The 25,926-nt window shown below is 42.4% G+C and overlaps 1 protein-coding gene across 1 annotated transcript; it reads left to right on the top strand.

Moving 5' to 3' along the window:
• Positions 1-2,652: 2,652 nt before the first annotated feature.
• On the top strand, positions 2,653-24,659 carry ufd1l (ubiquitin recognition factor in ER associated degradation 1). Its single transcript, XM_078421479.1, has 12 exons — positions 2,653-2,788; positions 5,923-6,052; positions 7,286-7,318; positions 7,961-8,082; positions 11,435-11,565; positions 12,766-12,838; positions 13,941-14,009; positions 15,328-15,393; positions 15,986-16,036; positions 19,705-19,793; positions 21,149-21,230; positions 24,254-24,659. The coding sequence occupies exons 1-12, from the start codon at positions 2,786-2,788 to the stop codon at positions 24,326-24,328; spliced, it is 924 nt and encodes a 307-aa protein (XP_078277605.1). The 5' UTR covers positions 2,653-2,785; the 3' UTR covers positions 24,329-24,659.
• The last annotated feature ends 1,267 nt before the right edge of the window (positions 24,660-25,926 follow it).

A 25,926-nucleotide genomic window follows, 5' to 3' on the forward strand; every position in this document is an offset into this window, starting at 1 on the left:
TTTGTGAATAAATACAATATGGTATACTCTGTAACAGATCTGTGTTAAATTGAGGCATTATTGAGGCAAGTTAATTTCAAAAATATAATTAGATTGTTTTAAAACAGTATTTGGGTGTACTGCGTATGAGGCTGACAAGTTTATTGTATCTCTGGATAAGATGTGTAGAGGACAGGTGGTAGCATTTTATTTGATAGTCTATGGTGGTTGCCTTACTATTTACTTACGTAGTAAGTAGTAGGACAAGAAACATGGATGGAACTGCAAACCAAATATCTATAGCACATTGGTTCTTAAAGGTATATAAACATTCAATACACGATTTCCAGTAAAAAATAGTAATAACATCCTTTTAATAAATATTACATATTTTTCGATATTGTGTCATTTAACCAATTGCGGATATGTGTGTATCACTTAGATATTTGCACACAAATACTCAGTCACAGCAGTAAGTTTAAAGTCTGCACGCTTTTCATAACCTCTGCACTATTCAGTTGCAAGGATGTTACTTCTGAAATATCCACTCTCGACATCCTTGATTGTGAACAACTACCTCGTTGTGTAGGTTAGGTGTCCTTACTAAAGTTGTGGGACTCCAGTGTCTGTTTACGCACATCCTGCTCAGCAATGGCTGCACCAGATAACAACTCTCACGGCTTAAACTCAGTCGCCACGCCATGCGAATGGTATGGTATGTTGGCATTCATAGCGAGAGGATTTGAGTATAGGAGCAGGGAGGTTCTGCTGCAGTTGTACAGAGTATTGGCGATACCACACCTGGAGTATTGGGTACAGTTTTGGTCTCCTAATCTGAGGAAAGACATTCTTGCCATAGAGGGAGTACAGAGAAGGTTCACCAGAGTGATTCCTGGGATGGCAGGACTTTCATATGAAGAAAGACTGGATAGACTCGGCTTGTACTCGCTGGAATTTAGAAGATTGAGCGGGGATCTTATAGAAACTTACAAAATTCTTAAGGAGTTGGACAGGCTAGGTGCAGGAAGATTGTTCCCGATGTTGGGGAAGTCCAGAACAAGGGGTCACAGTTTAAGGATAAGGGGGAAGTCTTTTAGGACCGAGATGAGAACGTTTTTTTTCACACAGAGTGGTGAATCTGTGGAATTCTCTGCCACAGAAGGTAGTTGAGGCCAGTTCATTGGCTATATTTAAGAGAGAGTTAGATGTGGCCCTTGTGGCTAAAGGGATCAGGGGGTATGGAGAGAAGGCAGGTACGGGATACTGAGTTGGATGATCAGCCATGATCATATTGAATGATGGTGCAGGCTCGAAGGGCCGAATGGCCTACTCCTGCACCTATTTTCTATGTTTCTATGCATCATATTTCGAATACTGCCTTCCCAAGCATCATATGGATGCACTAACTAATTATGTGCATGCACTGCTGCATTTGTCACCCAAGTGCACCATATAGTTCCCAACTCTGAGTACTTCTACAATCTCTCTATGATTCCTCCATGCCCTGATGTCAGAGTAGACCTAAACATAATTGGAAACTATGCGAGCCAATGATTCATGGACTGCTCGCACCCCTTGTCCAATACCTGTTGCTTTGGATGCTTCCTTCACCATACAAGCAGATCATTCAGCCTCCCCTTAGATGCTGGATGAAATGGTACTGATATGTATTTATGACTGTTTTTGACGAATGGTTTTCTTGCGGGGATCACTGCTGGAATCTTAGCTACTAATGATTTTTGTTAACAATTTGTATGGAAATGCAGGAGTGTAGATTTATGATCTACAAAATATGTAGATTTACAAAATATGTAGATCTACAAAAATGTAGATTTGAGGATGATACGAACATTGGTGGTATTGTGGATAGCAAGGGCAGTTGTCCTCAGTGAGAGGATATAGATCCGATGGAATTTAATCGCGACCCGCAACATCAACCATCTCTTTAGCTCCACAGAAGTTGCTGGATCCTGAGTTCTTCCAGCAGTTTATTTCTTGCTGCAGATTTTTTGTTCTGTAAATTAGTTATAGCATTGGTGATTGGCAAGGAAATCAAGGGGCTGGAGTTGATAGTTATGTGAGGGAGAATAATTTACAGGAAAACATGTGGGGGGGATGAGATTGTATTTGGAGAGCAGAATAACTTGCATCTATGTCGGAAGAAAATATTTTTTAATGTGAGCATTTGAATTAGGAATCTTGCAACTGTGATACCAGCGGCCATAAGTGCCTTTCCATACCTTTGGCTCTCATGCGCCGAGAGGCATTTGGCGAGCAAAATAACTTCTATCTATGCCAGAAGAAGATATTGTTAATAATAAGCATTTGGATTGGGAATCACACAACTGTGATACCAGCGGTCATAAGTTCCTCTTCACTCCTTTGGCTCTCTGACCATGAGTTCAATTACTAAGGCCCAGTCTTTTACATGGACCGTTTCCCAACCACCAGTAACATGGGAATGAGTTGACATCTCACTGAGTTGACATTGGATAACTAAACTATCCAATGAAACGGCTGCGTGGCCTTGATTGGTTAATGGCGCGTTCAACGGGCCAATGGAAACAGATGTTGTCCGATTCCGTCACGTGATCGGGCGCTTGGAAGCAGCCAATGATAGGCATGCGGTGTAGGTTCTGGCCAATGGGGGCTCGTTCCCCGCACACCCGGCCGTGTAGTGGTTCCGGGGCAGAGGTGGTCATCGACTGTCCGGGACATCAAGTGATTCGGTGGCGACCGGTCACCGTCAGGGAAACCGAGCAGCGATCTGTTTACTGCCTCATCGGAGCCCCTGGTCTGAGGAAATATGGTAAGGTGGGCGGGGCGAGGCGACCAAGGTGGGACTTGGTCTCGAGTGGGGTCGGGGAAGAATGGGATGGGATGAGTTATGTGAAGAGACTGCACAGTCACTGTGGAACGATCGAGATCCCGAACCGGCAACCGAGCCATTCCTCACTGACGCTCCGACCGTATAATGTCCAGGAATTGGGAGTGCAAGCGGGGAACTGATTTAAAAAAAAGTCGTGTTAAAGTATTACAAGCCATTTTCAATGACAATTGAGGAAATAGTTTGTGTTGTTAAACGAGCAGATGGTTGCTCGATTTTTTCTTACTTGAAATTGCCTGATTTAAAAAAATACTATTATTGTCATCTCATAACGCGAGTTAAAAATTCTTCTGGGTTTTATTTTGTGCGTTGTTCGCAATTTTTAAAATCTAGGCGAATGTAAACACCAGCTTTGGATAAATTAGCAAGTCTCTGTTCACCAGCCAACAGGTAGGATGGTGGAGGTTGGGAAATGGACTCGGTGAGCTGGGTTATACGCCATAAATCCATTCACTGAACAGTGTGCCAAGTGAGATAGTTCTCAATACAGTTGTCATGAAATCATTAGGAAAAATATTTGACCTATTTTGTAAGTCTGTTCTGTATATCCAATTTTGAATTTGTAATCAGGTGGGCCCTCATTCTAAACTCACCAGTTACTGAAAACCCATTGTAAATGGTACTGTAAATTGTGTCACCTGGCACCAAATTTTGTTGCCAATTCTTTGTCGTGAAGTAACATGGGGAAAATTTCCTAATTGTTCCTATACCAACTCCCTCACATCCATCCAGGGACCCCAAAGGTCCCTCCAGGTGAGACAAAGTCATAGAACTAGATAGCACAGAAACAGGCTCTTTGACCCAACTTGTCCATGCCTACCAAGATGCCCATCTAGTCCCACCTGCCTGCTTTTGGCCCACATCACTCTAAAATTGCTTGGCATGTCCCCTACAACTCTCACCAACTTCTACAGATGCACCATAGAAAGCATTTTATCAGGATGCATCACAGCTTGGTTTGGGCTCCATCCAAGACCGCAAGAAATTGCAGCGAATTGTGGACACAGTCCAGACCATCACACAAACCAACCTCCCTTCTGTTCACTCCATTTATATCTCGTGCTGCCTCGGCAAGGCCAGCAGCATAATCAAGAATGAGTCACACCCTGGCCACTCACACCCTCTTCTCCCATCAGGCAAAAGGTATAGAAGTGCAAAAACGCACACCACCAGATTCGGGGACAGTTTCTTCCCAGCTGTTATCAGGCAACTGAATCATCCTACCACAACCAGAGGGCTGTGCTGAACTACTATGTATCTCTTTAGTGACCTGTGGACTGTCCTTGATCAGACTTTGCTGGCTTTACCTTGCACTAAACGTTATTGTATCTATACACTGTAAATGGATCGATTATTGCCTTTCTGCTGACTGGTTAACACACGTCAAAAGCGTTTCACTGCACTGACCCACCTTGAACACCAGGGGAGCTATGTGAGGATGCTCTTCCTCGACTTCAGCTCTGCCTTTAACACGGTCATCCCGAGCAGACTGGTCACCAAACTTTCCGACCTTGGATTTTCCCAAACCATCTGCCAATGGATCAAGGACTTCCTGACCAACCGCCCCCAGACCGTCAAAATAGGCCCTCACCTCTCCTCCACCATTACACTGAGCACCGGCTCACCACAGGGCTGTGTGTTGAGCCCCATCCTTTACTCCCTCTACACTCACGACTGCGCCCCCACCCATCCCACCAACACCATCATCAAGTTCGCGGATGACACGACTGTGGTTGGACTCATCTCAGGAGGAGATGAGACAGCCTATAGGGACGAAATCCAAAGGCTGGCAGCATGGTGTTCAGTGAACAATCTGGTCCTGAACTCCTCCAAAACAAAGGAACTTATAATTGACTTTAGAAAAACCAGTGTAGAATACGACCCACTCTACATCAATGGGGTCTGTGTGGAAAGGGTACCAGCTTTCAGGTTCCTGGGTACGCACATCGCAGAGGATCTTACCTGGTCTACCAACACCATCACCACAGTAAAGAAGGCACAGCAGAGACTCCACTTCCTGAGGATCCTCAGGAAAACCAACCTGCAGGAGAAGCTCATGTTGTCCTTCTATCGCTGCTCCATCGAGAGTGTGCTGGCATACTGTATAACCACATGGTATGCCAGCTGCTCAGAAAAGGACAGGAAGGCCCTTCAGAGGGTCATCACGACGGCCCAGAAGATCATCGGCTGCTCACTGCCCTCCCTGGAGCACCTGTTCAGCCTACGCTGCCTCAGTAGAGCAGGCAAAATAATAAAAGATCCATCCCACCCCGGCCACCGTCTGTTTGTTCATCTGCCCTCTGGTCAACGTTTCAGGTCGATCAAATCCCGAACAAACAGACTTAAGAACAGTTTTTACCCCAGGGCCATACGAGAACTGAACACTACCTTTGCATTAGGCAACACCGTTAAAAAATCTTGTACTTAATATAATTGTATTTATGTATTTATTTGTTTTTGCATTTATTGCATATATGTTTGTACGCACCGTCAGGATTGGCTATTTTTTAATTTTGTTGTACTCGTTGCAATGACAATAAATGAATATTATTATTATTATTATTATTATATGGCAATAAAATAAATTTAACGAAACCTTTCCTAACCATGTATTGTCCAAATGTCTTTTAAATGTTGCTTTGCCTTGGGCCTCCTCCATTGCCAGAGTGAGGCCACACACAAAGTGGAAGATCAGCACCTCTTATTCCACTTTGGTAGCTTACAACCTAATGGCATGAATGTTGAATTCTCAAATATTAGGTAACATCTACAAACACCCTTTCCTCTGGCCCACCTAGAATCACATTCAATTCTTTCTTCTCCCCTTTCTCACCGCACAAGAAAAGAAAACTGGCAAAAATACCAAGGGAGTCTTCTGACAGCGTACAGTTTAAAATAATGTAGTGTTTTATTCAAAGTCTCTTTAGCAAACCCACGGAGGATTAAACATGTTTCCACGCTGTATCTCTAAACTAAACTTATATTTCCTCAGTATGGCACATTGTTTGACAGACTCCTGAGACATTCTTTTCCTAATTCTCTTTTTTTTAATGCAGTTCGCCTTCAATATGTTTGACCAGGCAATTCCGCAAGCATTTCGGAACCGGTTCTCCACGCAGTACCGCTGCTATTCTGTCTCAATGTTTGCAGGCAGTGATCGATCGGATGTAGAGAAGGGAGGGAAAAGTAAGTGGTTGTAATTTACCCACATCCCCATTCTATCATTATATCGATGATGCAAGCAAATTCCACTTTTGTGCAAGTTTTGACGTTGAACATTCTGAAGCTTTATGTTTAATGGATATATTGGAAAGATCCCTCTGCATTGATTGTTAATCAGTTGTTCCACTGCATCTACATTATTTTCACCATCAAGACCATCATTTACCATCCATGTCAGGATAGCACTGTGCTGTGGCAAGTTGAACTAAATCCAGAAAAAAATCAAACACCTCGGTTCAATCCTAAACTCTGTGCTGTGAACTTAGATTTGCACAATCCCCTGTGACAACTTGAGGTTCCTCCTCAAGATATGAATTTGTAGGCTAATTGGTTACTATAAATTTCCCCGGTTTGTAGGTGTGTGAGGGAATTTTGGAGGGAGGGAGGGGGAGTGGGAATTGATTAGAATAATTACAAGAAAAAATTAATGGAAGAATGAGATTGCTCTTCCCAGTGGTCAGAATGGCTGCCTTCTCTGTCGCATTGAAATCTATCTGTGCTACTGTCCAAGTGATTAATGGCAGGTTTGTGCTAAGCAATGGGTTGTTTAGGTTCTGTTCATTCTCACCAAGAAGAAAGTAAAATGTGCCAATACTCATTTCAGTTTTAGTTTCTGCATCTCCACATTTTAAGTTCCAATGGCGGATGTTCCATACCCAAAGAGATACTTGATATTTCTTGTGCTGTCTATGTTCTTGTGGAAGAAAATTTATATTGGGAATGTGAAGTTTCTGAATCATATATAATTTTAATACTCTCCGCGTCACTGAATTATAATCTGCATTGAAAGGTGAATAGACTGCTTTGATGTGCTAAGAACAATAATTTTTACTTTGCATTTGGTAAATTCCATTCCTGCTGCCTTTTCAGCAGACCAATCGCACCGTTGATCATTTAATAGAGTGTGAAGTTGCCAGCATCTTAACAGAATTAATTTAATGGTTCAGCAGTTTATCTGACCCAAAATGCTGATTGGCATGCTTTGATTGTAAGAAAGAGTTTCATTGTTCTGTTTCGTTACATGTGAGAATAAAACATTCTTGGCCCTTTCTTGACTCTTACTTAAAGTACAATGTACATCTTGGCTTTGCCATGGAGGTAAAGAGTTTCCCTATATTTTTTTTTAAGCTGAAATGGTGCTGCGGTATGTTTTCCATTATATTACTTTACATTGTATTTGTGTTTCTTCTTGCACAGTAATAATGCCTCCATCTGCTCTGGATCAACTGAGTAAGTACCCGAATCCCATGTGCAACTTTCTATCATTAATAATTAAGATAATATGCTATCTGTCAAGCAGTTATGAAGTGCTAGTGACATTTCATCCTTTAACAGTATATGCACCATTAAAGGTTTTGGGAGGTATTTTTGAAGCAAACAAACAAAACTCAGCAGGTAAAGTAGCTTCTTTGGAGGCAAAGGAATGGTCAACGTTTCAGTTTGAGACCTCGTATCAGGACCAAGAGTGTAGATGACAGGTAGCTAGTATATAGAAGTGAAAGGGAGGGGTGAGAGGCTGGTGGGTAGAATCTTAGAAAGGAGGGGTGGTGGGCAGATGGAATCCAGTGTGGGAGGGGTATGAAAAATGAACAAAGGAAGAAGAATATTAGTAAGTGGGCAGTTGGGGACGTTTGGGTATGGGGTGGGGGGAGGGGGAGGAAAGGAGTGGAATAGGTAAACGAAAGGGGAGAAAACCTGAGTGGAGAGGTCGGAGTTCATACCATTCAGTTGCAGGCTACCTAATTAGAATATGATTATTTATCGCCATTGCTCTATTCCCTCGGTTTATTGTAATTTCCCTATTGCTGAAATCTATTGTGCTCTTGTTTTGCCTTTAGTGGCTGGACTGAAACCATTTAATTTATTTTTCAGGTCGTCTGAACATCACCTATCCAATGCTCTTTAAACTTATCAACAGAAAAACTGACCGAATGACACATTGCGGTGTTTTGGAGTTTGTGGCCGAGGAAGGAATCTGTTATCTGCCTCACTGGGTGAGTGAGGGTTGTTGTGGAATTTGACTAGCAGGACACATCACCAGTAGCACCACAGCTTGTAAATGAGCATCCATGATGTCCCTTTTAAAATCCACCATCCCTCCCTGCCTGAAGTCCGCCATAATCATCCCACTGCCGAAAAAGCCTGTCATCAGCGGTCTTAACGACTACCGTCCGGTAGCACTCACACCGGTCATCACAAAGTGCTTCGAGAGACTGGTCCTGCAGCACATCAAAGCCAGCCTCCCACCCACCTTCGACCCATACCAGTTTGCCTACAGAGCAAATAGGTCTACAGGGGATGCCATCGACACTGCTCTTCACACTGCACTGACCCACCTTGAACACCAGGGGAGCTATGTGAGGATGCTCTTTCTCGACTTCAGCTCTGCCTTTAACACGGTCATCCCGAGCAGACTGGTCACCAAACTTTCCGACCTGGGATTTTCCCTAACCATCTGCAAATGGATCAAGGACTTCCTGACCAACCGCCCCCAGACAGTCAAAATAGGCCCTCACCTCTCCTCCACCATTACACTGAGCACCGGCTCACCACAGGGCTGTGTGTTGAGCCCCATCCTTTACTCCCTCTACACTCACGACTGCGCCCCCACCCATCCCACCAACACCATCATCAAGTTCGCGGATGACACGACTGTGGTTGGACTTATCTCAGAAGGAGATGAGACAGCCTATAGGGATGAAATCCAAAGGCTGGCAGCATGGTGTTCAGTGAACAATCTGGTCCTGAACTCCTCCAAAACAAAGGAACTTATAATTGACTTTAGAAAAACCAGTGGAGATTACGACCCACTCTACATCAATGGGGTCTGCGTGGAAAGGGTACCAGCTTTCAGGTTCCTGGGTACGCACATCGCAGAGGATCTCACCTGGTCTACCAACACCATCACCACAGTAAAGAAGGCACAGCAGAGACTCCACTTCCTGAGGATCCTCAGGAAAACCAACCTGCAGGAGAAGCTCATGTTGTCCTTCTATCGCTGCTCCATCGAGAGTGTGCTGGCATACTGTATAACCACATGGTATGCCAGCTGCTCAGAAAAGGACAGGAAGGCCCTTCAGAGGGTCATCACGACGGCCCAGAAAATCATCGGCTGCTCACTGCCCTCCCTGGAGCACCTGTTCAGCCTGCGCTGCCTCAGTAGAGCAGGCAAAATAATAAAAGATCCATCCCACCCCGGCCACCGTCTGTTTGTTCATCTGCCCTCTGGTCGACGTTTCAGGTCAATCAAATCCCGAACAAACAGACTTAAGAACAGTTTTTACCCCAGGGCCATACGAGAACTGAACACTACCTGTGCACTAGGCAACACCGTTAAAAAATCTTGTACTTAATTTAATTGTATTTATGTATTTATTTGTTTTTGCATTTATTGCATATATGTTTGTACGCACCGTCAGGATTGGCTGTTTTTTAATTTCGTTGTACTCGTTGCAATGACAATAAATGAATATTATTATTATTATTATTGTACACAACTCCAGAGGAAACCCTGGGAGCTGGAGCTGGGAAGTGGACTGGTGTTTTGAACACTTGTTGCTTGGAATATAACAGCCCTAACCAGATGGCCAGCCAACTTGGTTTATGTTCGCAGGGATGCCTTTCCTTTGCAGCATAGATCAACAAGTCATATATTGAATTATTATAAGAAAATAACTGCAGATGCTGGTACAGATCAAAGGCATTTATTCACAAAATGCTGGAGTAACTCAGCAGGTCAGGCAGCATCTCAGGAGAGAAGGAATGGGTGACGTTTCGGGTCGAGACCCTGAAGAAAGGTCTCGACCCGAAACATCACCCATTCCTTCTCTCCTGAGATACTGCCTGACCTGCTGAGTTACTCCAGCATTTTGTGAATAAATACCTTCTATTGAATTATTAAATCATTTGGATTAAGCAGTTGTACATTACTTAAAGGTGAGAATCTTTTAAAAGTTAATTTTAAAAACATTCTGCAAATTCTATATTTCTAAGAGTTTAACTGTGAAATTTATCACTCCTGTCCACATTGCCATTTGAACAAAAGATTAAATGCAGTAATGTATTGAATATTAAATCTGATGCGGGTGAGAGACAGTTACTTTTGGTAATAAATCCATCGATACCCTCTCAATCAAAACAGATAATCTACTCAATTGCCTTAATTGTGACTTATTACGAAATGCTTAAAACATTTGCACTGCAGCAGCACTCAATACACTCGTTGCATGTAAAAAAAAATATTCAACTGTGCGTGCAACTTGTTTACCTCCTTAGGAAGGGTTAGAAATACTAAGAATTGATATGCTCTGTGCTACCACTGCCCACTGAGTCGACCAAGACTTCTGTTGATATTGGTTTATTATTGTCACTTGTGCTGAGATTTAGTGAAAACTTTGCGTGCTATTTAGGTCAATCATTATAAGTGATTATCATCTAAGCATGCAGAATATGGTGTTACAGCTACTTCTAAAGTGTCACAGATTCATTAGAATTCACTTACAGTTTGTGGTCTGTAATATATCATTTAAAACAACTTCATTTGCAAGATACTGAGAAACTCATTCATCTGAAGGATATTTTTAAAATTCATTGACTGGGTGTGAGCCCTACTGGTGAAACCAGCATTAAATACCTCTATCTGGTAAATGCCCTTGTGAGCTGCAGTCATGAAGCATTGCAGTCCTTGGGGGTGAAGGTGCTCCCTCTGCTGTCTGTGGAAATTTCTGAATAAAGAAGGAAGGATTTCCAAGTTGAGATGGTGAGGGATTTGGTGGGAACCGTGCAAATAGTGGTGTCATCATGTGCCTATAGACCTCGTATTTCTGGGTGACAGACTTTAGATTTGGGTACTTCTCAAGAAATAAAAGCAAAGAGGGAAACTTTAAAAATAGAGCAAAATCATTTGGGAATTTAATTTGATGTAATTTGTACACGGGTTTGTACTGATATGCAAACCAGTACTCAAAAGAAGATGGATGCCAAGGCAAATGAAACTTTCATAACTGAGATCAACAGATATAATAAATGGGTTGGAACATGGATGAAGGCAAGAAAATTGAACTGAAATATGTGTTAGGTTATGATATAACTCAAGCACATATCGATAAGAGCCAATTCATCTATGGCTGTTATGCATCCACATGTACATTTGGTGGCATCCTAAATTAGTCAAACCAGGGCACAAATCTGTCCAACACCCTTAGTATGCCAATATTTTGTAACTTGAATGGGTTATGGTTGGTTGGACTCCAGTAGATGTCATGCCAAAGGTGCATGCATCTGAACAATAATCCATTTATTGCTACCCCTGCAGTTGATTTAACCTATGTTCCTCTCTGTCTCTAGATGATGCAGAACCTGCTACTGGAGGAAGGGGGCCTTGTCCAGGTGGAGAGTGTGAACCTGATGGTTGCTACATATTCCAAATTTCAGCCACAGGCTCCAGACTTCCTGGATATCACCAATCCCAAAGCTGTGTATCCTTTTATCATTCTAGAGCTGCTTCAACTGAGTGGTTGAAGTTTTATTACCCAAGGAGCATTGGGAAGAATCTTCCAGAGTTATATTTGACGCTGACTATTTTAAAAAATAGATTTAATTTTCTTCATGGTGATTGGGTGACCTCCAAGAAAGAAGTAGGAAAAAAAACCTGCAGATGCTGGTTTAAATCGAAGGTAGACACAAAATGCTGGAGTAACTCAGCGGGTCACGCGGCATCTCAGGAGAGAAGGAATGGGTGACGTTTCGGGTCGAGACCCTTCTTCATCGAAACATCACCAATTCCTTCTCTCCTGAGATGCTGCCTGACCCACTGAGTTACTCCAGCATTTTGTGTCTACCTTCCAAGAAAGGAGTATATGACTTTGTATCATCGAGTTTCTGTTTACGCCACAAGCAAGTCTTTTTCATCTTTCAAGCTAATTAGTTTCATATCTATGCTAATCTGGACGGCTTTGTGATGTATTTCAAGACATTGGTGTGTAAGTATTTAATTTCTGGACTCGTGTAGCAGCAAGTTATTAATATTGTAATTAGAAGAACCCTTTCAATCCGTAAATCAGAATTTCATTATTGACCAGCAATTGCTGTGAATGACTGCACTGATCCAAGAGCTGAATTAATTTCATTGATTTGCTTTAATGCAGGTTTTGAAGCAAAAGTCTGTCAAGTGTACTTGTCATTCTGAACAGCAATGTTTGTAAAAAGCAGTGAGCATCTGTTAAACAACAAGTTAGTCTCCAACTCTGCTAATTAGCTGTCAGCATAATTTGCATTTTAAATCCTGATATTTGTACTTAATAGGTTTTGCCTCTTTTTCATTCCCAGTGTAGGTAATATTCTGTTCTGGTGTTTTAAATTGCAGTTTTTTTATGCATACGATTTTATAACAACATGTTCCAAGCACCCAAAGGTGCAGTTGTCTTGCCACATGGCAACATTGAGATCTTCAGTTCACTTAATGTCAAGTGTTTCCATATGACCCCATGTGTGGTTGCCTGTTAATTTGGAGACCAGCTAAGGATTGCATTTGAGAACTAGCTCAGAGATTCTTTCCTTCGCATTGAATCTGTTATTGAGTTTAGCACTGAAAATATTTACTGGTAATTTTGCTGATGTTAAATATTCAGAATTTGTGTTCCTGCATTTGGTGTTTTCTCTTAACGTTTGATTTGCAGATTAGAAAATGCCTTGAGGAACTTTGCTTGTTTGACCACTGGTGATGTCATTGCCATTAACTACAATGAGAAGGTGAGTGGTCTTCTATGGACAGGGATTTTCGTAACTCTGGCACTTCTAATTTCTGATAAATGTACAGCTTCAAGTTAGAGTTGTTTCTCATGCACGCCCATGCACAATTGATGGGAAATGTAAAGAAAGGAATCGTAGATAGCCATGGGCACTTGCATGGGCCTTTTTGTTGGTTACGCCAAACAGTCCTTATTTCAGGTGTACACTGGCCCTACCTCTCAACTCTTGCTACCTGCACCTGTGCAGAACTCGTGATTTCATTAACCGCCACTAATGTCCACCCTGCCCTTAAATTCACCTGGACTATTTCTGACATTCTCTCCTCTTTCTTGATCTCTCTGTCTCTATCACAGGGGATGGACTATCACCTGACATCTATAAACTATAAACCTACTGACTCCCACAGTTATCTGGACTACACTCCCCCCCCACCCCACCCTGCCTTTTGCAAAGGCACTAACTATTCCCTATTCTCAATTCATCGGTCTCCACCATATCTGTGCCCAAGATGAGACGTTCCATTCTAGGATATCTGAGATGTCTTCTTTCTTTAGTAAACGTTTTCCCCCCTTCTGTCATAGATTGATCCCTCACCAGTATCTCCTCTGTGCCCCATAGTTCTGCTCTTGTTCCACCTTCCCCAGAAAGAACAGGATAGAGTTCCCCTGGTCCTCACCTTTTCACTTCAACAGCCTTTGCAACCAACACATCACCTCCAAGGTAATCCCACCACTAGCCACATCATCCCATCTCCACCCTCAACTAACCTCTCTTCCCCCCCCCTCCTTTCACTACCCCTATCTTCTCAACACCCCACCTCCACCCTCCCTGCAACAATAAATCTAAGTATTGTTTGTGTGAAATATCACCACCATTCATCCACAGGAAGCCAATTGACCAGTGTAAAATTTGGTGATTCAGGCCAAAATTTCTCTCTTTTAATTCTATTCCCAGTCCTGAACATCAAGCTGTATAACAGACTAATTAACTTATTTCTGTTGCATCTATAGCAACAAACTCAAAATGAAATACTTTATGTATTTAGCATCGTGCTTTGACCTGTACACAAAGGGGAGAATTTTGAAGCGTATCTGTGTTTCAGATCTATGAACTCCGGGTTATGGAGACTAAACCGGACAAAGCTGTTTCCATCATTGAGTGTGATATGAATGTAAGTTTAATTTAGTTTCATTTGGTTAATATATTCTAATATATAATTAATATATTCTAATAGTGTGTGATAAAGAGACCGTGGTTGCCTGTTCTGTCATGGTGCTGTCGCCTCACTAGATAGTCTGTAGAATTGCTCTCGGTATCAGTTATAATTTAGTAATTTTGTACAACCTGTATTGGATGATTGCGGGTTCAAATTCCACTTAAGCCATATACATTTTTGCCTTGTCAACTGTGTTACTAGATATGCCATCTTTCGTGTGCATAATAAATTAAGATTATGCTTACTCTCAAGTAGATGTAACGTAAATGGCACCATTTGAAGAATAGCAAGAGAATTCTTGCTTCTTAGACAACAGCCACCCTGCAATCCTTGTGGATTTTTCTCACCGCTGTTTGTTGTGCAAGTTAGTTACTGCTTTTTTTCTATTGTAACTTTCGAGTGGATCACTTTTATTTGTGAACAACATGGAGATGTCATAATAGACACCACCAAAATATATTGTGTCTTAACTCCCATGTATTTCAACCTCTAACTTGCTTGGCGAGAAGGGGGGGGGGGGGGAGTGGGTGCAGAGGAGAGAGAAAATCTAAAGCACCAAGAGCCAATGTCCTAATGTCTCAGTACATCAAGTAACTTGATGAAATAGAAATGTGGTTAAAACTAGTAATTGAGGCTTGAAGAAAAACCTTTTTCTTAGTCATTAGATTTTTGGAACTATAACCATTTGGGAATTAGAAGCCCCTAGAATAAGCTTTTTTCTACATTTTCTTTCACTATTTTCTGAAAAGCATTGATGCTGGATGCACGTCACCATAACTGATGTGTGAATCTGGTGATGTATCCAAGAGGTAATTGACCAAATTGTATAACTAAGACCAACTCTGCCCTTGCCTCATGATTATCCAAGAACATTTTGGAATGGAGTGGGAGTTGCACTTGACCATTCTTTCCTTTTGGCCTCTTCAAAATTCATTGTTGCAGGGGCAAATTGTCCGATATCCAATGTCATTGTCTCCACTGGTAAGATGAGCAAACTCTGTATCAACTGCCAATTAACCTGGAGTCACCTGGTTTTGATAATTCATCTGCTGCATGCTTGCACATGGTGTGCCTTTTAGGCTGGAGATATACAATTGCATGCAAGTCCTTCCATGTACAGGTGATGAGCAGATAGTGTTGTACCTTATCAGTTATCTAAAATAAAACTGGTTAATCTGGAGACTGTTTAAATGTGCATCATCTGTATCTTTTCGTTCTGCTTGTGTAGTATTGCGCAAGTTCAAGTTTTGTATTTTATTTGTTTAATGTGCAGGTGGATTTTGATGCCCCGTTGGGTTACAAAGAGCCTGAAAGACATTATCAGCCTGAAGACAGCTCGGTATGGAACTTTACTATAACAAGCCGTTCGTCATTTTTGAATAATATGGAAGAGTGTTTCTGTCAGACATGGAATGGGTATTAAGTAACTATACTGGTAATATTTCGTTTTTGCTGACTCTTGCATTTTGCAAATGAATCCAAGTACAAAAATCAAGGCTAATATCCCAGTGGTATTGAGTACATTATTGGAAGTGAAGACTTTTGGATAGTCTAAATCCAGATCACCACCTGCTTTCTCAAGCAGATGTTAAAAAATGATGGGACTATTTTAAGGAAGAATGGGGCAGTGTTCCTAATTATCGAGGCTAACAATTATCGCCATATTCTTTTCATGTTCCTTTACTCTGTGACGGTTTTTCATTTGGTAAGTAATGTTTCAAAATCAACCAATTAAAATGTTTTGAAATTTAAAACAAAAGCAAAATTTTATTGTCCATGGAAATGTAATTTCAAATAACCTTGACTCTTGAATAATCACCCATATTATAGTAATCATTAAAAGAATAATACTTTTTTTTAAAAAGCATGTTTTGACTTTCGTCTCCACCCATTATTTGATATTCCATGGATTATCTTTTTCATGTTTCTAGGATCTTGAAGCTGATCACACTGCCTTTGTGCCAATTGATTTGAGATTCCGGGTAAGCAGAAAGCCATGTTGTGTTCTGAAACAAAATAACTGGAATTTTAATTTTAGTTGCAAAACAGTTTACTGGATGACTTTCCATTTTTAAACTTTATTTGGAATATTTTGAGCATGAAAGATAGATTTTATTTTGACCTTGCTATGGCATACATATAATTTGGTGCAGGGGTAGAGCGCACTGCTTCATTGCCTGGCTCGCACATGAGACTCTTAATCTTGTGGTCATGGGCATAAGCTTCTTTGGGCAGCAGAGTGGAAAAGCTCATTTGTGCAGAGTCTGCACATTATCTTTGCTTCCTCCAAGTGCACCGGATTCCTCCATTGGAAAGTCAATCTTTCTTTTAAAATGCTTCTTTACTTAGACGTAAAATTTGCCAGTTGCCTTGTGGATTTTTTTAACAAATATCCCGACTTAAATATTTTTTTCCCAAATTAAAGAGTAAAGTTACTTTGCCATCCTGAATTGTTAGTACACAATTTTTTTCTACCTAAATCTTTCAAACCCATATTCAAGAAGAAAGTTGGACAGAATCTAACCTGCCCGCTTTGTTTGCGCTTCAGCCTTCTCCCAGTTATCATTAAAGTGAAGTAAGGAGTTATCAATCCTGTCACCAGGCAAACCCTGATCTCTGCCTCCTCTGGCTTTGATGCAGATGTGGATCCATGGAGGAGCGGGGTAGTTCCTATTGACTTACAGGAGCTTTAAACCAACCGTCTAGCATCATGGCATCGTTCGCTTCTTTAAAGATGATTTTGATCAAAGAGAGCACAATAATGTAAAAGAAAGTGTTTGTTATTTTCGAACAAGTCATCACAGCCTTAGGATGCCTTTGGAGAGGATTACTGGGGTGCGGAATTGATAGGTTGGCCCTTTACCTTCAACATCTTCAGTAGCAATGACCCTGTATCAATTCTGAGGTTTGGAATGGGCCTTTCCATTGCACAGTTTGCACTATGCAGGTGAGTACATAAGTCCTACACCACAGCAATTCACGCAAGCTTAAAGCAAAACCAGGGTAGATCACACTGCACAGATGGCAGCATCTGACATTCTCCAGAGAAGTAATGTTGTTAATACAAAAACTGCTGTGGTTGTTAATACAAAAACTGCTGTGGTTCAAGGAGTGTTACAGGATGATGGGCAAGAGCACAGTCTTCCCTGTATTTTTTACGTCTCTGGAGTTAAATAGAAATTGAATGAGAGACTGCAGAAGTTGCAACTGCATCAAAAAATAAATTGCTGCAAGAATTCGGCAAGTTTTGCCAACCTGTCCATCCTTGCCTTCAACATTGCCACGTGAGGCCAAAGGCAAACTATAAAGGCAGCATCTTGCATTCCATTTAGGTAGCTTGTAACCAGTTGTATGAGCGCTGAACTTCGCAGTTCTGGGTAAAGCACTCCTCCCTTTGTTCCTTTCCCAGTTCACTAAGGGTCTCTCTACCTTTGTTCACCTTTTCCATCCATCCCCACCTGGATCCAGTTGCCCGTCTTCCCCACCAGATCCCCTGCCAAATCTGGTTCCACCTCTCGAAATTCTGAGAAACTATCTTCTCAAATACCAGGAAGCAGTAAAGTCTGCTAGAGCACAATACTTCTCCGACCTTATCTCCAAAAACTCATAACTCCAAGGTCCTATTTAGCACAATTACCTCTGTCATATGTCCCGCCCCCAGTACCAGCTTAGTTGGGTCCCCTGCTAAGTGCGAAGAATTCGCTAAATTTTTCACCAGCAAAGTTGAGAACATTAGAATGAACATTTCCCCTCCCACCCGTGACCTAGCTGTCTCACTAGTCTGTTCATCTAAATTGGACTGTTTCCAACCCGTCACTCTATCCTCCCTTGCTAAGCTTGTCTCCGCTATGAAACCTGCAACCTGCTCCCTTGATCCTGCCCCCACTGCCCTTCTGAAGGATGTCATTGCAATAACCGGTCCCAGCATCCTCTCTATTATCAACAGTTCTCTGGCCACTGGCACTGTTCTAACCTGTTTCAAGCACGCGGTGGTCCAGCCCCTACTGAAAAAACCTAACCTAGACCCCACCTTGCCTATCAACTACAGACCCATTTCCAAACTGCCATTCCTGTCAAAAGTCCTTGAAAAGGCAATTCTAAACCAATTAGTGCCCTACCTACACCAAAACACCATCCTGGAAAGTTTCCAGTCAGGTTTCAGAGCCCACCACAGCACAGAGTCTGCCTTGTTGAAGGTACACAACGACCTGCTTCTCGCCATCGACACCGGCGACTGTGCAATCCTGCTCCTTCTCGACCTCAGCGCAGCGTTCGATACAGTGGACCACACCATCCTTATTGACCGTCTCCGGTACGCGGTTGGCATTGATGGCACTGCCCTGAGCTGGTTTGTTTCCTACCTCAAAGATAGGAGTTTCGCCATCAACATAGGCAGTTATTCCTCTTCTCCAGCTAGCCTCTCCTGCGGAATTCCACAAAGCTCCATCCTAGGCCCCATTCTCTTCTCTCTATACATGCTCCCCCTTGGCCAAACCATTCAAAGGCACGGCATTTCTTTCCACTGCTATGCCGAAGACACTCGGCTTTACCTCCCCCTGAAACCCAACAACCAGTCAAATTTAAACAGCCTCTTACACTGCCTTGAGGACATAAAATGTTGGATGGCACAGAACTTCCTCCAATTAAACGAGAGCAAGTCTGAGGTCATCCTATTCGGCCCCCCCGACTCCATCAAATCGATAACAGGCAGTCTTGGAAGCCTATCCTGCCTAGTCAAACCGCATGTCAAAAACCTTGGCGTGATATTTGACTCTGCATTAAAGTTTGACAAGCAAGTCAACGCTGTGGTAAAAGCCAGCTTCTTCCAACTTCGTACCATAGCTAAAATCAAACCTTTCCTCCAATTCGACGACACTGAAAAAATCATTCACGCTTTCATTTCCTCCCGCCTAGACTACTGCAACTCCCTATACACTGGGATCAGCCAATCTTCCCTGTCCCGCCTGCAACTGGTCCAAAACGCCGCAGCGAGACTCCTGACGGGTACCCGTAAAAGGGACCACATCACACCGATTCTGGCCTCTCTCCACTGGCTCCCTGTACAGTACAGAATCAACTTCAACCTCCTCCTATTCACATATAAAGCCCTAAATGGACATTCCCCCCCTACATCAAAAATCTTCTAACCCACCTCTCTAACTCCAGGTCCCTCAGGTCGGCCGACTTGGGGCTACTCACTATCCCGCGGTCTAGGCTTAAGCTCAGTGGTGACCGCGCTTTTGCGGTTGTACACATCATATCCTTTTTGCCTCCACAGATGTTGCTTGACTTGCTGAGTCCTTCCAAAAGTATAATAAATAGAAAATAATGCAAGTTTGGCTAATTACAGCAGAGGAAGGATTCTTACACTAACCCCTATCCAAACTTGAAAGCAAGGAGGCTAATAAATCTTGCAACATCACATCAGTATAAACTTTAACTGACTGGTAAACACAGTTGCTGAATGCTTACACTTGCAAATGATCAATGAAACGCCAGACGTTCTGTTTTCTCTAAACCACTAAACTGTCTCTTATTTCTCTTGACCTCACTTGTCTGGCGTCTTTTCCATCCCACTCCAACAAATTTGCTGGGAATTCCTAATAGGGGGTGAAACTGTCACATATTGCTTTGACATTTGTGTTCTCAGCCATTTACTGGTGCTGGCAACCGACTAGATGGAAAAAAGAAAGGAGTTGATCCCAATCCAGCACAAATCAACCCAGAAGATATTAAAAGGTGGGTGTCAAAAACTGACTGGGGTGTACATAATCAACTAGCTAACCGATCAACTACTGGATGTCAGTGCCGTTGATGACGGTTTGTTTACAAGAGATGCAGTATCTGGATTAAGAGGTAAAGAGGGGAGAAAGCATCCTGGTGGTTCCGTTCATTGTGCAAGATATTGGCCTTGCCAGAGGAAAGAACTGAAGATGCTGGTTTAAATCGAAGGTACACACAAAATGCTGAAGTAACTCAGCAGGACAGGCAGCATCTCTGGAAAGAAGGAATGGGTAACGTTTTGGGTCAAGACCCTCTTGGACCATTGCTGAAATTTCTTCTCTGGCTTCCAACAGTTTCTTAGTATATACCTGATCAAGCTCTGGAGATTTATCCATCTTCAGAATGTTAGGACATCCAGCATATTTTTGACTGTCCTCAAGACATCGATGTTAACATTTTCAAGTTCACTAGTCTTCGTGTCTTTGAAATGAAAACAGAGAAGAAATATTCATTGAGAAACTCCATCTCCTGCGGCTCCATAAATAGATGACCACTTTGATTTTGGGGGGGCCCCCTGTTCTCTCTAGTTATAATTTTTATCTTAATATACTTATAAAATCTGTTATGGGTCCCACTTAATCTTATCTGCCAGAGCTATCTCATGCCCCCCGATTTCCTTGAGTATGCTGCTCAATCCTCCATATTCCTTGAGGAACACACTTGGTCCCAGCAGCCTACAACTGACCTATGCCTCCATTTTTCTTGTCATCCAGGTTCCTTACTCTCGCCTGCCTTGCCCTTCACCCTAACAGGAACATGCATACCTTGAACTTTTCATTTTTAAAAACCTCTCACTGTTTGGATATTTTTGTCTGCAGACAACCGACTCCAATCAACTTTTCCAAGTTCCTGTGTATTACCATTAAAGTTGGCCTTACCCTAAAATTTAAATCTTTAACCTGTGGACCAGCCCTGTCCTTATCCACAACTTTTTAAAGCTAATGGAACTGTGGTCAGTGGTCCACAATGTGTTTACAATTGACACTTGAATGCCATGGAACTTTCCTGCTTCCCACTGTTGATATTTGTTCAGTATCTCGTGCAAGAAGTGCAGTGTTTCCTCAATACAGCACTGAGTCTTCAGTCATATTATGTTCTTGATTCCCTGCAGTTTGTTCTTGTCCACAGGTTTCTGAGAGATGAACCGTATCAGTTGAGCAGCTGATGTCTTAAGTTTTTTATATCTCAACGAATGTCAATCATGAATGAACAGTCCAAATATAACCAAATATACAGAAATGCTTAAGACGCGTGTGTCTAATTCAGTAGTGGTGACTGCAAACTAACTTTTTCTGCCATTCATCAAACAGAGGAATTCCAAACTATGAGTTCAAAATAGGAAAAATTACGTTCATCAGGAATTCACGGCCTCACCCAAAACAAATAGAAGAGGTGAGTTAATGTCAGAAGTAAATTAATATGTTAGCTTGAAATGTTTTTTTACTTTGGCAAAAGGTTCAGTGATTGAATAACCATATAACCATATAACAATTACAGCACGGAAACAGGCCCGTTCGGCCCTCCCAGTCCACGCTGACCACTTTCTCTGACCTAGTCTGAATAAGTCTGATAATATAAAATAAAGTTGATGTCAACTCATGCCGGAAATCTGACATGAGTTTTAAAGGGACAACAGTCAAATATTATAAATTAATTAATTCTGCTGAATAGCATGGTCACAATGTGACTGAAATTAATGGGTCGCCTTCACCAAGCAGCTTCCCTTGTATATCCTTTACAATCTGCAGTGAAGGTGAGGAATGGTGCTGAGAAATTGGAACATATTGCATTTTAGATGGTCATTGTCCATCTTGAGTACTCCAGGGTCAAGTGCAAAATTAGGTTATTCTTTCCTGGTTTACCTAACTTTTCTGTCCACTTCCTTTGGGGAAATCAGTATATCAACACTATGATTCTGGATTCTATATAAATATAACTTCATGTGCTGGATACCAGGTGAATGGAATAGAAAGGAGAAAAATCTCTAAACCTGGGAGAAGTCATTGAGCTTGAACCTTGAGGCAGAATAGAGTCTAGCTCTCTGACTTGATAATACGATGTGTACACCCTAATACCTGAAATGACCATATTCCACCACCCAGTGCTGATGTCCTAAACATCATAAGAATATAAGTAAAGTCAAGGCAATATTATTTGGCCCTTCACATCTGCTCTGTCATTGAATAAAATCATGACTTGTCTGTTGCTGCAGGACCACTTATTTGTCACAACATGATAGTTTTGGAATTAATACCTTTTTTATTTTTAAGAGTTGTTTCCCCATCATAGTTGATTGATTGATGGTCCGGGATGAAGGGTTGGTGTTGGGTTCATGGTGGGCAAGGAAAATAAGTCGTGTCCAATGGAAATACAAGACTGTAGTGGCCTGGCGGAGGCCAGAGAAAAGGCAGGACGCCAGGCAGGTTTAGATAACGGTCTTTATTAGGCTGTGAGCCCCTGCTCACAGCGTAGTCCATCTAGGGATGAACCACACCTCCCAACGGGCTGACTTTTAACCCCTTACGCCTGTCCGTCAAGTGACGAGGGGGCTGACCCAAGGAGTGGCCTGCTCCCCAGGGACCTCCACAAGACCATTTTAATTCAATTTGTGGCCATGGCCAGACAGACTAAAGACTTGGTGGCTTTCACACAGTTAAGCAATTGGGAGAGAGTTGGATCACAGTGGGAGGTGATGTTGAGTTGATGGTTGCATCTTGAATGGGATGTTTGATTACTGGAAGAGGTGGACAGATCATCTGTCCTTTAACTCTTCAAACAGACTGCAATATTTGTAAGATGGACTGTTCTCCCAAAGGCAGTGTTGTGAAAGCTTTTAACATCTGGGTTTCATTTTGCCTCCTTCAGTTGCCAATAAACTTTTAATGTAGGTGCAGATGGAGGCTGGAAGCACCCTGGCCCTTGACCTGAGGGAGATGTTGTCATCTAGCCCCTTATTTTCCAGCATTTAAACCAGAAGTGTACAGGTTGGGACTGGGTTAACCATTAGGATGAGGAATGGTGCTGAGACAGGATGTCAAATTCAATAGTTTTTCAACCTCCCATCAATAAGGATTAAAATTGCCCCTTGTCATTTAAGAGTTCAAGCATTTCACATTTCCCCCAAATACAACTAGTTGAAAAAGACCAGCATTTTCACCAAGTACATTAACCTCATGCAATGAAACAGAAAATGTTGGAATAATTTAGTGTTATCTGACCATTTGAGTATTTACAGTATCTTCTGTTTTTGTTCTGGATTTTCTCCCAACTGAGGTATTTTCCATTTTAAGAGTTTTCAATCAATGTTGGGCATCATTGTTTTGCAGTTTTCATATGAAAACTCTCAAATTAGTACAAATTGCAAATTTTTTAATTCTGAATGCTTTAGTAATTGATCACTTTTGCAAGTTGATTTAATAGAATTGATACTCCTGTAAGTTCACTGCTTCCTATTGATTCCTTTTGGTATTAAGAACTTGTACAGTTTAATTGAGTTTATTAAACAGGAAAAATTGCACTATATCTTCACTCCTTTCCAGCGGTTGACCTATTGTCTACTTTGCCTGAAGAATGAAATAAAATACCAGAGCACAAGGAGGCTACAGACATTTGGCTGTTGAGTAGAGCTACTGCTCGTGGAAAAAAGCTGTTTTTATGTCTGGCTGTGGCAGCTTTAACAGTCCGGAGTCACCTTCCAGAGGGAAGTGCTTAAAGTTTGTGGCCAGGGTGAGGGGTCAGAGATGATCTTACCCGCTCTCTTCCTGGCCCTTGCAGTGTACAGTTCGTCGATGGGGGGAAGGTTGCAGCCAACAACCTTCTCGGCTGATCGAACGATGCGCTGCAGCCTCCGGATGTCATGCTTGGTGGCTGAGCCAAACCAGATCATGATGGAGAAGGCGAGGACAGACTGTGATGGCAGTATAAAACTGGACGATCATTGCCTGTGCAGATTGTGTTTTCTCAGCTGCCGCAGGAAGTACATCCTCCGTTGGGCCTTTTTGATTGGAGTCGATGGTGGCCCCCCATTTAAGGTCCCTGGAGATGATGGTTCCATGGAACTTAAATGACTCCACAGATGTGACTGTGGGTGTTGTTGATGGTGAGTGGAGGGAGGGGAGGGGGAGCTCTCCTAAAGTCTACAATCAATTCCACCGTCTTAAGAGCATTGAGCTCCAGGTTGTTGCGATGGCACCAGGACGGCAGCTGTGTCACTTCCTGTCTGTAGGCAGATCCCTCCCCATCCTGGATCAGTCCAATCAGGGTTGTGTCGTCCGCAAACTTGAGAAGCTTGAGAAACATTTCAACTTGGCGATCTTGTACAATGCTTCACTTTGGAAAATGCTAAGATTTGGCTGTACGAAGCAAGATCATAGATCAAGTTTTCTAAATCTTCATGATCACTTCTGTTGATGCAGGATTCAGGAGCCAGCAGGTTTATCGCATTCTCTGGAGAAGGCCAGTCTTTACGCAAGAAAGGAAGGAAGCCGTAGGACACTGAGAACTGGTGGAAGAAGAGCCTTTTCCATTTGGGGAATGGGGGGGGGGGGGGTGGTTAAAGAAAAACACAGGAGCTGGAACGGAGTGGTCACTTTCCAACAAAACCATTTGTGGTTCTCAAGTGGAATATTTTGCACTATCTCTTGCAGACTGGCTTTCACGCTTGTGTGTCTGGTTTTAATGGACAATTGATTTTGACTGAAGCGAGTGGTTCAAGAATGCAATGCTAACCTGCAGGCTATTGCTGAAAATCATTTAGATGCGTTTACAAATGTGACTTTTGATCTGTGTATAATCTTCCTTTAGTAAAACAGTTTTCCGACACGTATGGTTTGTAATATTTTTTTTGCTTTTGTTAATGAAGTAATTTGTTCCATTTAGCCAGCATTCAATCATTGATGGATGTCTCTGAATATAGTTCTCCAACTGGGGATTAATCAAGATAAAATATAAACACAAGCTCAAAGAAAAGTCAATAATATCCTTAAATCCAAATCTAAAGTCTTGGGTAAAAACTGAAGGGAAATGGGTGGTGATGTTCTCTAAATAACACTTTCAAAGGTTGCAGGTTTAGAGGATGTTGCATTTACATTGGGCTGTAATCCAGCACTTGGAATGGATATTTGAAGCTGTCATTCAATATTTCAATATTATTTGGCCCTTCGCATCTGCTCCCATTAGTCATGTTGAGTGACTATGAAGAGGAGAACAACCCCAGTATGAAAAGTTGGCTGTCTTTGGTGTCTTATTGAATCAAATTTTGTTTAGCCTAATATGCATTTGCCAAAAAAACTAGGTTCAGCCAGAAACAATTGAGCAGTATAAAATTCTGCATAATTCCACCTGCTGCTTTTTGCATTCTTTCAAATCTTTCCATTTCCAGTACAGACCAAAATGCTGGATTAACTCAGCGGGACAGGCAGCATCTCTGGAAAGAAGGAATGGGTGACCTTTCAGTTCGAGACCCTTCTGGCTAATGTCAGGGGAGTGGGCGGTACCGAGATAAAATGTAATCGGAGACAGTAAGATTGGTGGGAGAACTGGGAAGGGGGAGGAGATGGAGAGAAAGAGAGGGAAAGCAAGGGCTACTTGAAGTTAATGAAGTCAATGTTCATACCGCTGGGGTGTAAGCTACTCAAGTGAAATATGAGGTGCTGTTCCTCCAATTTCCACTGGGCCTCACTCTGACAACGGAGGAGGCCCAGGACAGAAAGGTCAGTGTGGGAATGGGAGGGGGAGTTGAAGTGCTGAGCAACCGGGAGATCAGGTAGGTTTAAGCGGACTGAGCAGAGGTGTTCAGCGAAACGATCACTGAGCCTTCCCAAGGTCTCGCCGACATACAGGAGTCCACACCTGGAACAATGGATACAGTAGATGAGGTTGGAGGAGGTGCAAGTGAACCTCAACCTCACCTGAAAAGACTGTCGGGTTCTTTGGACGGAGTTGAAGGGGGTAGGTAATGGGACAGGTGTTGCATCTCCTGCAGTTGCAGGGGAAAGTACCGGAGAGGGGGTGGTTTGTGTGGGAAGGGACGAGTTGACCAGGGAGTTGCGGGGGGAACGGTCTTTGCGGAAAGCAGAAAGGGATGGAG

The sequence above is a fragment of the Rhinoraja longicauda genome, chromosome 25, assembly GCF_053455715.1.
Source record: "Rhinoraja longicauda isolate Sanriku21f chromosome 25, sRhiLon1.1, whole genome shotgun sequence".
NCBI lineage: Eukaryota > Metazoa > Chordata > Chondrichthyes > Rajiformes > Arhynchobatidae > Rhinoraja > Rhinoraja longicauda.

Coding starts and splice junctions, on each gene's coding strand:
- ufd1l (XM_078421479.1), top strand. Junction 6,053..7,285: donor TGTAGAGAAGGGAGGGAAAA/GTAAGTGGTTGT, acceptor CTTCTTGCACAG/TAATAATGCCTCCATCTGCT. Junction 19,794..21,148: donor AACCCAGAAGATATTAAAAG/GTGGGTGTCAAA, acceptor TTCATCAAACAG/AGGAATTCCAAACTATGAGT.